At 46.6% G+C, this 15,996-nt stretch overlaps 1 protein-coding gene across 1 annotated transcript; it reads left to right on the plus strand.

Moving 5' to 3' along the window:
* Window positions 1-1,998: 1,998 nt before the first annotated feature.
* On the plus strand, window positions 1,999-15,996 carry LOC115535439 (major histocompatibility complex class I-related gene protein-like). The gene is made up of 8 exons (XM_030346645.1): window positions 1,999-2,135; window positions 9,448-9,714; window positions 10,950-11,228; window positions 13,919-14,218; window positions 14,610-14,711; window positions 14,958-14,984; window positions 15,376-15,435; window positions 15,679-15,996. Exons 1-8 carry the CDS (start codon window positions 2,081-2,083, stop codon window positions 15,789-15,791), a joined length of 1,203 nt encoding a protein of 400 aa, XP_030202505.1. The 5' UTR covers window positions 1,999-2,080; the 3' UTR covers window positions 15,792-15,996.

The following is a 15,996-nucleotide window of genomic DNA, read 5'->3' on the forward strand; positions in this document are numbered from 1 at the left end:
TTTGGTGAAGTTGTAGGGGAATTTAGCTTGCAACCCCGCCGTCAAACTAGCTTGTGTCCCTGTGGCTGTAGCATTTACCGGGGTTTCCGAGATGCCAACGTGATGCCTCGTCATGTGCAGATGGAGGTTTGTTGTGTTGCCAGAGTACTTCACTTTTTGCCCGCAGTGTTTGCAGACGGCGTGTGTCATGTCCAGCTCTTTTTTTTCATTTTTGTGGAATCCAAAATGCTCCCAAACGCGAGCTTTCAACTTTACTGGGGGCGAAAATATTTTTTCCCTACTGCCTTCCTCCATGTTAGTTCACTTATTCTATTGTCAGCAGCGCTGCCGCCTAATTCTACAGCGCTACCGCCTTGTGGCCGAAATGCGCATAGCAAGGAGCAAATGTCATGCAGTTTCATGAATTTGATTAGCGGTAGGGATTTGTTGCACGTGAAGTATCGATACTGACGCCTCCGTATCGATACACGCATCGTAAAGAGGCCCGCGACGATGTATCCCCGTATCGATATTTTGAACACACCCCTAGTCTAAACCATGGTCCATGGTCTCAACCAGTCGCGTTTTTATCACTGAGACAGAACGTGGACATTTAAGATGTCAATGGGTGGATTGTTTTTTAACACAAACGGCTCGTATAGACAGACAAGAGTCGTGGCTTTAAACACAGTGTGGCAACCCCGATCCAACAGGGGGGGTCGAAACATGCCAGCTCCGCGGACAGGTAGTCCGAGGGAGGTATGTGCCGTTCAGCGCGGCGGCGCATCAAGCGCACCCGGGCAATCACGGACATCGGGATCACCTGGGGGAGGGAGACGGCAGAGGCCTCTTAAGGACCGAGCGCGCACCAGACGGGAGAGACAGCCAAGTCGGAGAGACGCAGTAGGGGGAGAACGCACCAACCCGTACTATGGCGAGTGGATAGTGCCAAACCTATGGCACTATCCACTCGCCATACCCCGTACTAACGCCAATACGCTTCCCCCCAGGACTGAGCGCCGTCCACGCAGCCAGACAAGAGCCAAAGACGGACCCTTTTTACCCCATAAGAGGAAGTTGTCTTTTGTTTGACCTTTCTTGCATGTGAGGTGAACGAATAAAAACCGTTGACCCGCAACCCTGTTTGGAGCGTCTCCTATAAATTCCCAGCCGCAGACGATCGGGGTTGCCGATCGTAACGTGTATTTGTGAAAGGCATGTTTTATGACGTTTTTATTAAGTTTGTTTGCATTCTATACAAAGTGAATGGAGCGCTGTGGCGCTGTTTATTGCTTTCCCCCACGATGGCCACCATAGAACGAGCAGTGGGCGCGTTTGGCCGGTGCATGGGCGTGTTTGACACGAGCAATGGCATATGGCTCCGGCTGCAAATATACCTACCTGGCTGCTCCTTCAGCAGCAGACCACAAAATGGAGGCTCACTGCGCTCTCTTAAAGGGGTGTGGCACATCGACAGTGTTTGTGTATGAGTCCTTGCGTGTCGGTGTATGAGAGCATGTGTGTACGTGTTTATTTTTTTGTGTGTGTGTGCATTTGTGTGTTGGTCAATTTGCGCTCATGAAGACAAACAGAAAACCAATATTAATCCTGAAAGTAGAATATACTTTAACTGGTCCACTTCAACCATTAGCACTTAAAGACGTATTACTGTAGGCCTACTGCTAGACCATAGGAATGATATATTATTGACGGGGGTAGCGGTAGGATATATACTAGTTAGTCTGACACATATTTATATGAGCGATATAAGTTATGCTATTTGGACCAGGAAATAAAAATAATTTCACAGGATTTTAATGGTGTGTGTGTGTGTGTGTGTGTGTGTGTGTGTGTGTGTGTGTGTGTGTGTGTGTGTGTGTGTGTGTGTGTGTGTGTGTGTGTGTGTGTGTGTTTTGTCTGTCTGCATAAGACATCAGATATTAGGAGGACGCTAATGTTTCAGGTAGTTTCACTTGCCGTTCTCCGGCCCCTCCCTCTTCCTCCTTATCTTGTTCGCTGGTTTCCTGGTCAGTCCGTCCGATGTTGGAGACGGAGTCACGACTCTGTGGATAATCTCCTCGAGCTGTACTTCTAAATACATATGAAGGCGTTAACAGGGCTGCTGCTGTTGGTCTTTGGTCGCGTTGTGTCCTCAGGTAAGACTGACTCAAGTTATTACTTTTCAAAACTCTCTTTCCAAAACGTTCGTTTGTGATACCTGAAGAGACGATGCTAAGATTCCCTAATTTGGTTGAAAAGCACTTGATTATCCTCACTAAATAAATCCAAATGATTATATTTTACTGTGAATATTTAAACTAATATAAGAACATTTATTTTAGGTTAAAAGTGTGAAAACGAAACCAACATTGGTTTGGGGACGTCGTTAATTGTGCAATCTATTATCAGAGACAAACATTCAACTTTAGTTTGGAGGGAATCCGAGGTCTATTTTGAATCTACTTTTAATCCTAATTATTATATTTACTGTTACACCTTTCCTGTTCCTTGGCTCTCAGACCGTAGTCGGGGAGCACAGGGGAGACGTTCCCTCCAGGGCCGATGTCCTTTTGGGGGTAGCTAGCCCCAGGCTAACGTTACTTAGCAGCCCAAAAACACAACCGGTGTAAGTACCATTTCGGCTCGGCTTCCAGATCGGCTCGGGGTCTTTCGTCTGCTGATTACGTTACACAATATCATTGGCTGTACGCTTGAATGGGCGTACATTGTGATTGGCTGTACGTCGGACAGATGTGATTGGCTGTTTTGTGCTGTAGCTCTGGCTGTAGTCATAGCAACCACGAGGCAAAAGCGAGCACATGTGTGAGCGCGAGTAGGTCTATGGGTGTGTTCGAAACCGCATACTTGCTTACTACGCTTACTAACTATGACGTCAAATTGAGTAAGCATAACGTAGTAAGCGAGTTTTAGGTAAGCGAGTAGTATCCGAATGTCTTCTACTTCCGGAAAGATTTTGTGTAAGCATCGCTAGCTTACTAGACGTACTCAACTGCCCCAGAATGCACTGCGTCTATTCAAAACAACAGTGGAAGCAATGGCGCTAAACGGGGAGCCGCAGCAGCAGAGCCCACAGCCATACCGATGTAATTGTTTAATAAATGTTTTTAACACATCACCGCAAATCCTTAGGTTGAAGATGTACTGCGACGTTAAATGTGACGTTTATATATTTATTTATAATATTTATTAACGGCGCCCGGCCGGTAGGTTATTGACACGTCATTTGATTCACGTCATCTGAGGTGGTTAAGTAAGGACGGTCTTCTGAACGTCGATTACTCAAATGGATTACTCAATCGTTATTTAAGGATTCGAGAAGTAAGCCAAATATTTAGTAGGTAGTAAGCAGTAAGCAAGTAGGTGGTTTCGAACACACCCTATGTCTAGTTTCGGTTTGTGTTGCCAGATTGGGCCGTTTTTCCAGCCTAACGTGATTCAAAGTAGCCAAATCGGGCTGAAAATGTGCCCAATCTGGCAACACGGACGGCTTATCTTAACAGCCAAGATGATTCCGAGGGATGTTTTGTTTTTAGAAGAAAACTATCCATACAGATAGGTTGGGAATGGTCTATGTTCAAAATGAAAGATCATTACAGGCTCTTTAATTTAAGCCATAAAAAACATTATTGCTGTAGATAGCGTATTGTGTGACGTAATCAGCAGACGGCGGACCCCGAGCCGACCCCGAGCCTAGCGGCGTGGCAGCGTTCCGCGCCGCGCCACCCAACTACTCTTCGAGCCAATGTTCTATTCCCTAGCGTCGCCGCCCCTGAAAAAGCGCTTTTTAAAAGCTGGTTTGTACATCCCGGGTCCCGTAGGCACCTCTATATTATCTACTCCTCACCACTGGATGTCGCCCTCTTTCGTTTGTGACAAAACTATTCTGAGAGAATGGACGATGAGAGACTGGTCGTCGAGGTGGAAAAGTATCTCGAATTATATGACCGAAGTTCCCGTCATTATAAAGACAACGCCAAAAAGGACATTGCCTGGCGAGCCATAGCTCTGGATATTGGCTCTTCAGGTGAGAAATCAACAATGGTGGACTAAGTACCCAAACCATAATGGGAAATAGACAAAATCAAGTCGCATATAATCACACCATGTAGGTAGAAACCAGATTACTTGTAATATATATATTTTTATTTAAGGCAAGGCAACTTCATTTATATAGCACTTTTCATGCATGAAGCAGACTCAAAGTGCTTCACATAGAAACATTCTCGTACAATAAAATAGATAAGTAAAAGAAAACACAGGCAAAGCTCAAAAATGCATTGTCATGTATTAATTGTCTCTCTGGTATCAGATCATGTATTAACAGTCTCTCTGGATTTAAGGAAAAATAACATTAAGTATCTCGAGCACTCAAATAAAATACACTGGCTACTGAATCCAGCACAGCAATAACATCACTGTATTTATCCAGAGGGATAAAAAAAAGTAGATATATATATATATGCAAAAGAGTATACCAGAGAGGGATAATAACTAGATTATAGGTCATCATATAGGCTGCACCATATGGTTCTGCCATTGCACACTTAGTGGTGAATTTAAATACATGTAAATGTGTGGCTATGTTAAGGCTATATAGATGGATAGATAGATAGATAGATAGATACTGTATTGGTCCCAATGGGGATCAATAAACCATCCAGGAGCTCAATACAATAAATACACACCATAACAATTGGCCTTAAAAGGTGACTGCACTATACTAAAAAGGCTTAATAGAAGGTCCTGCAGTTATTGAGATTGTTGATGCAGTAGATGAATAATTGCAAAATATAAAATAAATAAGAAATGACAGTAAATAAAACGATAAAGTGCCCTGCAAACTAAATTGATCTGATGCTTGAAAACATACTTTCACTGCGCAGATTATACATTTTTCAAATTATTCAGCCAAAAAGATGGAAAATAAATAAACTAGGCTACAATAGGCTACTCACCCATTGCGTTCCGTCTCTTTGCTGCGGTTGATTGCCAGGTGACCTCCTGATTTTATACTGCAGCGCGGCCGTCGCGCCGCCTCCTGTTGGTGCTAGGGGCATGCTTTTGACGCGCGTAAAATACGCGCCGCGCCGCTGCGGCGCCGGTGTGTGAAGGCCTTTAAGCCTTGATTCCACCGGAGGCGTACGCACCGCGGGACGGCTGCGCCGCGGTCACCGCTGCTGATCGCTTCCACTCTAATCAATGTTACCATTTCCACCGGGCGCGCCGCGGAACATTTCAGCAGCGTCCCAGGAGCGGCGTGGCGCGCCGCGGCGCTATCTTTCCGTCCAATTCTATTTTTGCCGCGAGCCGCTGCTAAACCGCGTCAATTTCGACAGAGCAGGTCGAGCCGGGCAGGAAGTGAAAAGTAAAAGCCATAGAGCATCCGGTCAATTTTCTAAATAAAACACAATACTCAGCTCATGTAACTTCACATCAACATTGCGTCATGACCGGTGGCACCATGGCTGTTTCCCAAAGTGAAGGCTGCAGCCTTGCTAGGACGCGTCCTTGCTAGTCGCGTCCTATGGAGATGAGACTAGAGTGCTAGCTCGAGTGCTTCCTAGCGTTTGTAACGTTCAGACTTTGGAACGACTTGGTAGTGTGGAAGCGCTTCCGCTTCCGCTTTTTAATACTGCGTGTCCGCTTGTAAACACATGTGCGCTTATGAATAAAACATGGCAGCAATCAAGCTGATCGATATTTATTTGACTTTTGTCTGTTATGAATGCGGTCATGTCTCCTTCGCATGGAGCCTCTTTGGGGAAGTCACAAAAGCTTTGTTGCGGTTGATCGAATCGTCTTTATTAAAAGGAAAATCCATTCAATTTTTATAAAACTAAGTGAAATTGTCTGAGAACTTAATTCATGCATCACATTTACAGTACGGTTGATTACTATTATGCAGGGGGAAAAAGACAAAGAAAGAGATGATAAACATTTATTTATTTGGATATATTATTTAACTGATCTGATTCATTCATTCATATATTCCTACAATCTACCAGTGCTTTGAACACATACGTATATCATATAAAATACAATTATATACGTTCATTCAAAATTACAAACATTGCAAATGATCGGTTGTGCATTAATTTTACAACATTGGATAGTGGCACTATCCCTTCCACCGGTAAACAAATGTTTGTGCGCCACCCTAAGGCGCACAAAAGCCTCCGTTTGCTGGGCTGACCCTAAAAAAAACGAATCAACACAAACATAAATAGGTATACATAAATAATGTAATCTTGTAAGCGAGTAAATTGACAGTGGTGACAGTGGTGTTTAACACCAGCTACGTCCATGCAAAATATAGCAACGTATCATTAAGTTGCAAAAACGTTTGAAAAGTGGCACAGGTCTTTAGGCTTGATTATTTGCATTAACATGATGAATCTATAAAAAGCAATACGGCACAAAATATTTCTGAAAACTAATATAACTTCACTTCATTTGAACGTGTACTGCTCTGCCATTTTCGAGAACCCGCCCAGTGAACGCAGAGGATTGTGGGTAGTTTTGGCTCGTCTAGGATGCAGCGATGCATCCTTGAAAAATCTCGGAATTCTCAAAAACAAAGGACGCAAAAATGGCGCGGCTTTCGAGTGTCCTCAACATTGGAACAGTGCTTGTCGGCGTTCTATGACGTAGCGTCCTTAAAAGGGCGGCCGTTGAGCATGCTTCCTTGACATTGGGAAACAGCCACTCTCCGTACTCAACGGCAGCCATCTTAGCTACGTAGCGGAAGAGGCGGAGCCAGGCTGAGCCAAAGTCGGCGCATTTTCCACATAGGGCTGGGCGATATGACGATATATATCGTGTGGTGATATCAAAATGTCTATCGTTTCATATTATCCTCTATCGTCATATCGTTTTGTCGCAAATCACACTCTTTACGGTAATATTTTACGTTATTTGGACGACGCTTTACATTCTTCCGCACGGCACTTGAACGCAACACAAACAAACATGGTGGAGAGTGAACGGGACAATTCTGAATAGGAGAAGGACTCCCACGACCAGCCAAGACAAAGTGAGCTCGTACCTAAAAGAGGGGCTACGAAATAGGTCTTTCCATGTGGTCACTTTATATAAACTACTGTAATTTTTTTTTTGTTTGGCATAGGTGATTTGGAACGCAACAACAGCTGTTCGCTTTCACGGGGAAAAACTAAGGGCTAAGGAACCTACTTAGGCCTACTAATTAACTTTCAAAAGCTATTAAATCTTCAACAAAATATGCAGATACTGTCAAAATCGGTTCCAGGGAGTATATAGGGATTATTTATGTTGTTTTTGATGGTGTTTTTTTCTGGAATGAGTATTCGAATATTCGCTCGGAAAAACCAACGAGTATTCGAAGCCTGAAAAATGGCATTTGGGCCTCTCGTGTGTGTAGCATCACGTGACCATTGACATGTGGTTCAATGATGGAGGGATCTTAGAGGGTCGGCAACATGGACGACGAGAGACTCATTGTCGAAGTTCAGCAACATGAAGTCATTTATGTACCAAATCATCCTTTTTATAAGGAAAATGTCAGAAAGGACAAAGCGTGGCATTTAATTGCAATACTTTTGGGAGTGGAAGGTGAGTACATTAGGTTTAGGATTATCGCGTGATCTCGTGATCTCGCGTGAATACGGCTGGCTCGCAAGGCAGCGCTACGCTGCCGTTACGCGCCCGGTAGAAATGGACACAGGGCAGAGGACGCGGCCGTTCCACGGCGCAGCCGTTCCACGGCGCAGTCGTTCTGCGGCGCGTACGCGTCCGGTGGAATCCCGGTGTAACTAGCCAAGTTTACATGGACACATCTGTTCCGCATAGATTTCTATGCGGAACAGAAAATGATCATGTCCTCATTCGGAATACAATTATGTTATATATATATATATATATATATATATATATTAATGCATTTGCCTAGGGGTAGCCTTCTAATATATCTAAATCCTATTAAATATTGGCAGTGTTGGGGTGGCTGGGAAATGTAGGCTACTACTTACATTTACTGCTTAAATATAGGCCCATCATCACATGTTGAATATAGCTGTTGAATTAGGTAGAGCAGGCAAAACAGCACAATTTATTTGATTTCAATTAAACATTAGTTTACCTGTTTGAACTATATTTTTGTACTTCATCTTCATTTGCTGCCAAGTCCTCTTGGGGCAACTCGGGGTTGCGTAAATTGAAAACTTGTTCAGCTATTTCCTCTCTCGCTGCCGCGGCGGTATTGCTTTTTTTTGTTTAAAGGGGTAACTGCTCGGCATACCCGTTCATCAGAATTTCCAATTCCGTGGGAGAAAGTAAGTGGATCTACGCTTTTGGTCCATGTTTGATCATGTTATCAGAGATCCATTGATGATGGCTCTTCATAGTCAACAGGCACGCCCTCAACCCAGAGTGAACATACTCAGAGTTGATTAACCCAACGCTGATCACTGTTCTGAAACCGAAAACCCAGAGTTGCTTTTCAACCCTGAACTCTGAGTCAACCAACTCAGAGTGCAGGATTAAACTCAGAGTATGTTAAACCAGCTACCTGAAACAGGCCTCAGTTTTGTTCAAACTAAAGGCTCCTACATTACCTGGACGGCCAGGGGGCGGAGCCATGGGATAGGGGATAGGGGGCGGGGCCATAGGACAGGGGGTGCCACAGAGCAGGGGGAGGGGCCATGGGCCTTTCTGTCTAGAGGGATGAACAGTATTAACCTGTCTGTCTGTCTGTCTACAGTGATGAACAGTATTAACCTGTCTGTCTGTCTGTCTACAGTGATGAACAGTATTAACCTGTCTGTCGTAACCTGTCTGTATGTCTATAGTGATGTACAGCTACCTGTCAGTCTGTCTGTCTGTCTACAGTGATGTACCGTATTAACCTGTCTATCTGTCTGTCTACAGTGATGTACCGTATTAACCTGTCTGTCTGTCTGTCTACAGTGATGTACCGTATTAACCTGTCTGACTGTCTGTCTGTCTGTCTGTCTGTCTGTCTGTCTGTCTGTCTGTCTTTCTACAGTGATGTACCGTATTAACCTGTCTGTCTGTCTGTCTACAGTGATGTACCGTATTAACCTGTCTGTCTGTCTACACTGATGTACCATATTAACCTGTCTGTCTGTCTGTCTACAGTGATGTACCGTATTAACCTGTCTGTCTGTCTGTCTACAGTGATGTACCGTATTAACCTGTCTGTCTGTCTGTCTACAGTGATGTACCGTATTAACCTGTCTGTCTGTCTGTCTACAGTGATGTACCGTATTAACCTGTCTGTCTGTCTACAGTGATGTACCGTATTAACCTGTCTGTCTGTCTGTCTACAGTGATGAACCGTATTAACCTGTCTGTCTGTCTGTCTACAGTGATGTACCGTATTAACCTGTCTGTCCGTCTGTTTGTCTACAGTGATGTACCGTATTAACCTGTCTGTCTGTCTGTCTACAGTGCTTCACTCTCTGCATTATTCCTACACGGGGTCGTCTGGACTCCCAACCGTCCCAGAGTTTGTTGCTGTTGGGATGGTGGATGGAGTTCAGTTTTACTACTATGACAGCAACACCCAGAGAACAGTCCTCAAACAGGACTGGATGGAGCAGGTCATCAGAGATCACCCCGACTACCTGGAGAGGAGCATTGGACTCTCTCTGGGTTCCCAGCAGAGCTTCAAAACCAACATTGGGATTCTGATGAAGCGCTTTAACCAGACAGGAGGTACGTTTATATCTACTGTCTGACCTCTCACATGGAGATATCCATCATTCAACCCCAGGATAAAGATTCACCATACTCCTAAACACACACACACACACACACACACACACACACACACACACACACACACACACACACACACACACACACACACACACACACACACACACACACACACACACACACACACACACACACACACACACACAGCGCGCGTGCGTGTCCTTGCCTGAAGGTGGTGGTGGCTTCACCCAGGCCGAACTCACAGTGAACACTGAATACAGTGTATAATTAGAGTAGCAGTACCCAGTGTAGCAGTACTCACTGTAGCAGTACTCAGTGTAGCAATACTCTGTAGAAGTACTCAGTGTAGTAGCAGTACTCTGTGTAGCAGTACTCAGTGTAGCAGTACTCAGTGTAGTAGTACTCAGTTGTAGCAGTACTCAGTTGTAGCAGTACTCAGTGTAGCAGTACTCAGTGTAGCAGTACTCTGTAGCAGTACTCGGTGTAGCAGTGCTCGGTGTAGCAGTGCTCGGTGTAGCAGTGCTCGGTGTAGCAGTGCTCGGTGTAGCAGTGCTCGGTGTAGCAGTGCTCGGTGTAGCAGTGCTCGGTGTAGCAGTGCTCGGTGTAGCAGTGCTCAGTGTAGCAGTGCTCAGTGTAGCAGTGCTCAGTGTAGCAGTGCTCAGTGTAGCAGTGCTCGGTGTAGCAGTGCTCGGTGTAGCAGTGCTCGGTGTAGCAGTGCTCGGTGTAGCAGTGCTCGGTGTAGCAGTGCTCGGTGTAGCAGTGCTCGGTGTCGCAGTACTCGGTGTCGCAGTGCTCGGTGTCGCAGTACTCGGTGTAGCAGTGCTCAGTGTAGCAGTACTCAGTGTAGTAGTATTTGTATGTAGGGTAGTGTAGGGGTGTGTTCTGAAGAGGCTCCGTGTCAAACGGCCCGCGGGTCACCTGAGGCAGAGGCACATCCGTCCAAATACTCTGGCTGCTCTTATTCTCTGTGGTTTCATTTATTTATCATAATGAGTTATCTTATAGTAATGCTTATATGGTTTGTGTTGTGACGTCTGTGTGTATTTAATGTTAATGAAGAATCTCTCTCTCTCTCTCTCTCTCTCTCTCTCTCTCTCTCTCTCTCTCTCTCTCTCTCTCTCTCTCTCTCTCTCTCTCTCTCTCTCTCTCTCTCTCTCTCTCTCTCTCTCTCTCTCTCTCTCTCTCTCTCTCTCTCTCTCTCTCTCTCTCAGGTGCCCACGTATATCAGGAGATGTATGGTTGTGAGTGGGATGATGAGGATGGTATTACTGATGGTTACGACCATCATGGTTATGATGGAGAGGACTTCCTATCGTTGAACCTGAAGACCCTGACCTGGGTTGCTCCAGTACGTCAGGCTATCACCACCAAACGGACATGGGATCAATATAGAGGTTATAATGAACAGCAGAAGAACTACTACACCAAGGAGTGTGTTGATTGGCTGAAGAAGTACCTGGTCTATGGGAGGAGGACTCTGCAGAGAACAGGTAGAGTCACATGACCTGGTGGGCGTTGACAGACTGACGTCTCTGAGTCCCTGATCCCTCTCTCCCTCCCCCCTCTTTCTCTCCCTCTCCCCCCTCCCCTCTCACTTTCTCCCTCCTCCCTCTCTCTCTCTCCCCCCATCACTATCTCTCCCCTTCCCCTCTCTCTGACCACAATATATAAACTAAGTCCTATCTCAATGCTTTATGGTTAGTTTAATATACATCTATTGATGCACTTAGACACATCATCTGTGATGGAACCTAGGGTCATTGGGTGTTTCGGGTCTCGCAACATCATACACCCTCAACCAGGCGACCCAGCCGGGATTGATCAAGTCCCAACTTGTGTCTAAGTAGCATGTACCCACGGATCGCCCCTCTTGATCCACAGCCATCTAGAGGCCTTCTCAGCTGCTTCTGTGGTGGTCTTGATGGCCTTTCTCTGACGTGCACCTGTGACTCCAAGCATGCTGTATGCTTTGCAGAGAGATCGCGCTGCAAAACCTCTACAGCCCACCTCTATTGGCACACACCGGGCACGCCACCCCCGTCTGCGGCACTCCTCCACTAAGTTGGCATACTTGGCACGCTTCCTCTCATTGGCCTCTTCCATGCGCTCCTCCCAGGGAACTGTCAGCTCCAGTAGGACCACCTGTTTGGTTGAATCTGAGAACAGAACTATGTCTGGTCTCAGGGTGGTTTCCACGATGTGCTCTGGGAATCTGAGCTGCTTCCCCAGGTCGGCCTTCATCTGCCAGTCCGGTGCGGTTCCAAGGAGTCCCGCTGCCCCCCTTGGCTTGGGCTTAGGCTTCTCCCCTGCTCGAATGAAAGCAATCGCCTGCCTTGCTGGTCGGAGAGGCTTGTTCTGGGTGATGCTGGTGAAGATGGTTTCTGCTATCGCCTTCAGCACCTGGTCGTGGCGCCAAGTGTAGCGTCCTTCTCCCAGGGCTTTGGAGCAACAGCTGAGGATGTGCTCTAGCGTTCCCCTTCTGAGGCACAAAGGAAATGATGGTGCGTCAACCTTGCCCCAGCAGAAGAGGTTGGATGGGCTGGGCAAGACGTCATAGACGGACGCAATCAGGAACTTGATCCGGTAAGGCTCAGCTTGCCAAAGCTCAGACCAGGAGATCTTGCGGTCCACTGCCTGTTCCCATCTCGTCCATGCGCCTTGCTGTCGCATCCCCACCATCTGGCTAGCACGCAGTTCCTCCACGCCAGTTCTCACTTCCTCTTGGACCAATCGGCGTCTGTCTTTGCCCAGGGCTTTGTCGTAGCGTGTGGTTGCAACGCTACCAAGCCCTGCTCGTCCAGATGCCACTGGGCCGACCAGCACGCTGTGACGCAAGCGTGACTCCGCCTGCTCGACTGCTTCCTGCGCCCTCCACTTCCTTCCAGTCCTGACTTCGATGCCAGCCTGGGAGACCTTTGGATAACTGGATTCCCTGTACTGCAGCACCTCTCTTGCACGGGTTACCATGAACTCCTCATTCAGGCTGCTAATGGGGAGCTTCAGTTTGTTGTTGTGCCCGTATAGAGCGATGCTACTCAGGCTTCGTGGCAGGCCCAGCCATCTACGAAGGTAACGGCTGATCCTCCTCTCGAAGCCCTGTACTGTTGTTATTGGGAACTCGTACACAAGCAGGGGCCACAGAATCCTGGGGAGAACACCATGCTGGTAAATCCAGGCCTTAAATTTACCAGGCAGACCCGACTTGTCCACTGCTGTCAGCCACGCCTCCAGCTCCCGATTTGTGGCCTTGATGGATGCAGCGTCCTTCAGGGTGCAATCAAAGGTCTTTCCGAGGCTCTTGATGGGTTTCTCGGTGACTGATGGAATCTGGGTGCCGTCCAGAGAGAAGCGGAACTTGTCGGTCACTTTCCCTCTCTTGAGCACCAGGGACCTAGATTTTGCAGGCTTGAAACACATCCGAGCCCAGGTGATGATCTTCTCCAAGCCCTGAAGGATCCATCGGCACCCCGGCACTGACGTCGTTGTTACTGTCAGGTCGTCCATAAAGGCTCTGATGGGGGGCTGGCGGACTCCAGACTTGGTGAGCGGACCTCTGCACTCGACTTCTGCTGACTTGACCAGCATGTTCATGGCCAAGGCAAAGAGAATCACTGAAATAGTGCATCCAGTGATGATCCCTTTCTCCAGCCGATGCCACTCAGAAGTGACTGTCCCAGAGGTGACTCTCAGCTTGAAACTCTTGTAATAGTCCAAGATAAGGTCCCTTATTTTACCTGGGACATGGTGCCGGTCCAGTGCTGTTTCCACTAGCTTATGAGGAATGGATCCATAAGCGTTGGTGAGATCGAGCCACAGCACTGCTAGGTCTCCTTTCCCTTCTCTTGCCTCTCTGATCAACTGTGTGACCACACCTGTATGTTCGAGGCATCCATGGAAGAATATGAAATATAGAATATATTACATGACAAGAAATTAGAAAAAAGTGCTAAAAGATCTCTCTGTCTCTCTCTCTCTCTCTCTCTCTCTCTCTCTCTCTCTCTCTCTCTCTCTCTCTCTCTCTCTCTCTCTCTCTCTCTCTCTCTCTCTCTCTCTCTCTCTCTCTCTCTCTCTCTCTCTCTCTCTCTCTCTCTCTCTCTCTCTCTCTCTCTCTCTCTCTCTCTCTCTCTCTCTCTCTCTCTCTCTCTCTCTCTCTCTTCCCCCCCCCCCCCCCTCTCTCCAGAGCGTCCGCGGGTGTCTCTGCTCCAGAGGAGCCCCTCCTCCCCAGTGGTGTGCCATGCTACAGGCTTCTACCCTGACAGGGTGGTGGTGTTCTGGAGGAGAGACGGCCAGGAGCTCCATGAGCAGGTGGACCCCGGGGAGGTCCTCCCCAACCACGACGGGACCTTCCAGGTCAGCGTGGACCTCAACCTCAAGGCCGTCCCACAGGAGGACTGGGGGAGGTACGAGTGTGTGGTCCAGCTGAAAGGCATCAAGGACATCTCCACCCCCCTGGACCCCGCCCTCATCAGGACCAACTGGGGTAAGACTGGTGTTGGAGGGGATGGAGGTGGGGAACACATGTCTCACCACCTCCTCCTGACCTCATCACAACCACTGCCAGGTGTACCTGGACACTGCTGAAGCTACTGGGTAAACACACAGCTCTCAGGAGTAGCTCACTGCAGCAGAACAGGGTGGATTGTGGGTAAATGAGTTATATGAATAGGGCTAGGCTCAGATCAGTCCCTGAGTGACCCTGAGCTCAAGAACAGATTCTAGAGGAATAGTTACACTGACGTTGTGTTAGTCGTGTGTGTAGCATCACGTGACCGTTGACATGTGGTTCAATGATGCAGGGATGGATGGGAGAGGGTCTCTGTCCATCATCTATTATTACACACCTGATTTTAATTTCTTGATTTACCTTCAAGGCAAGAGTGGCCTCACCATCCCCATCATCATTGGGTCTCTTGTTCTCCTCCTCGCTGCTGCTGCTGCTGTTGTTGGAGTCCTTCTGTACAAGAAGCGGAACGGTGAGTGGATCAAACTCTCCAAGAGGACTGAGGCCTGATCTCCACCTGCTCTTACTTCCTGTCCCCTTCCTACGATCTGATTGGTTGTCTTCACACATTGGTGGTCTGGTAGTAGAAACCTCCACTTCTGAATGATGAACCTCCTCCAATGTCCACTGAGATGTTGTGGCATTAAGAATATGAAAGTATAATAACATCAGGATATTCACCACTGTTACAACACTAATCATTTCTCTTGATCCTTAGCTTCAGACCAGCGACACAAACCAGTTGGTGAGTAAATTGTGGTTTTACTGCAGTTCGGTTCTTCTGATTATTGCTACTACCAATAGTGTCTAGCTCACTGGACTATACAGCTCTGTAGATCTAGATACATCTAGCTCACTGGACTATACAGCTCTATAGATCTAGATACATCTAGCTCACTGGACTATACAGCTCTATAGATCTAGATACATCTAGCTCACTGGACTATACAGCTCTATAGATCTAGATACATTTAGCTCACTGGACTATACATCTCTATAGATCTAGATACATCTAGCTCACTGGACTATACAGCTCTATAGATCTGGAATCATCTAGCTCACTGGACTGTACAGCTCTATAGATCTAGATACATCTAGCTCATGACTTCACCTCCTCCCATTCAGATACTTCCCAGGTTCTGACACCAGCTCTGAGAACACTGAGGGGCAGAATCCGCTCCTGAGGCCCAACCTCTGACCACAGTCAGTACTTTACCACTTTACAATACTTATTCTATGTGTTTACCGTTATATTTATTAGCAGCCTACTTTATCACAGTGATAGTAATACTTTAACAGTTTTTTATCACTGTAATATATTAGCTGTCATATTTAACAGTACTTCATCACAGTAATATATTAAGAGTACATCATCACTGTGATAATGTGTGTGATAATGTTTAATGTTTAATCCTGACTTGTGCTTTCTTGCTGTTTAGGGTTAAAGTTAAATCATGAAGAGGCTTCTCACATTCCTCTTCCTAAAGCAGGGTGGAGTGGATCGCTGTCATCTATAATCATCACAATCTGTTTGGGGACTTCAGCTAACTAAGGATGTTATATTTGCTTAATTACATTAACATTTATACTTTTTTTTGATAAAAAACATAAATCCGTAAGAAGTGTAAATCAATTAGATCTCTGTATTTGTGATCGATTAACTCAATGGATTAATCCTGCAATCTTTCACTGACCCTTGGAAACCATGGCAACGTGACCCCGCCATGATAGCCATTTTGTTTTGGGTCTAACTGCCT

This window comes from Gadus morhua, chromosome 22 (assembly GCF_902167405.1).
Source record: "Gadus morhua chromosome 22, gadMor3.0, whole genome shotgun sequence".
In the NCBI taxonomy this organism is placed as follows: domain Eukaryota; kingdom Metazoa; phylum Chordata; class Actinopteri; order Gadiformes; family Gadidae; genus Gadus; species Gadus morhua.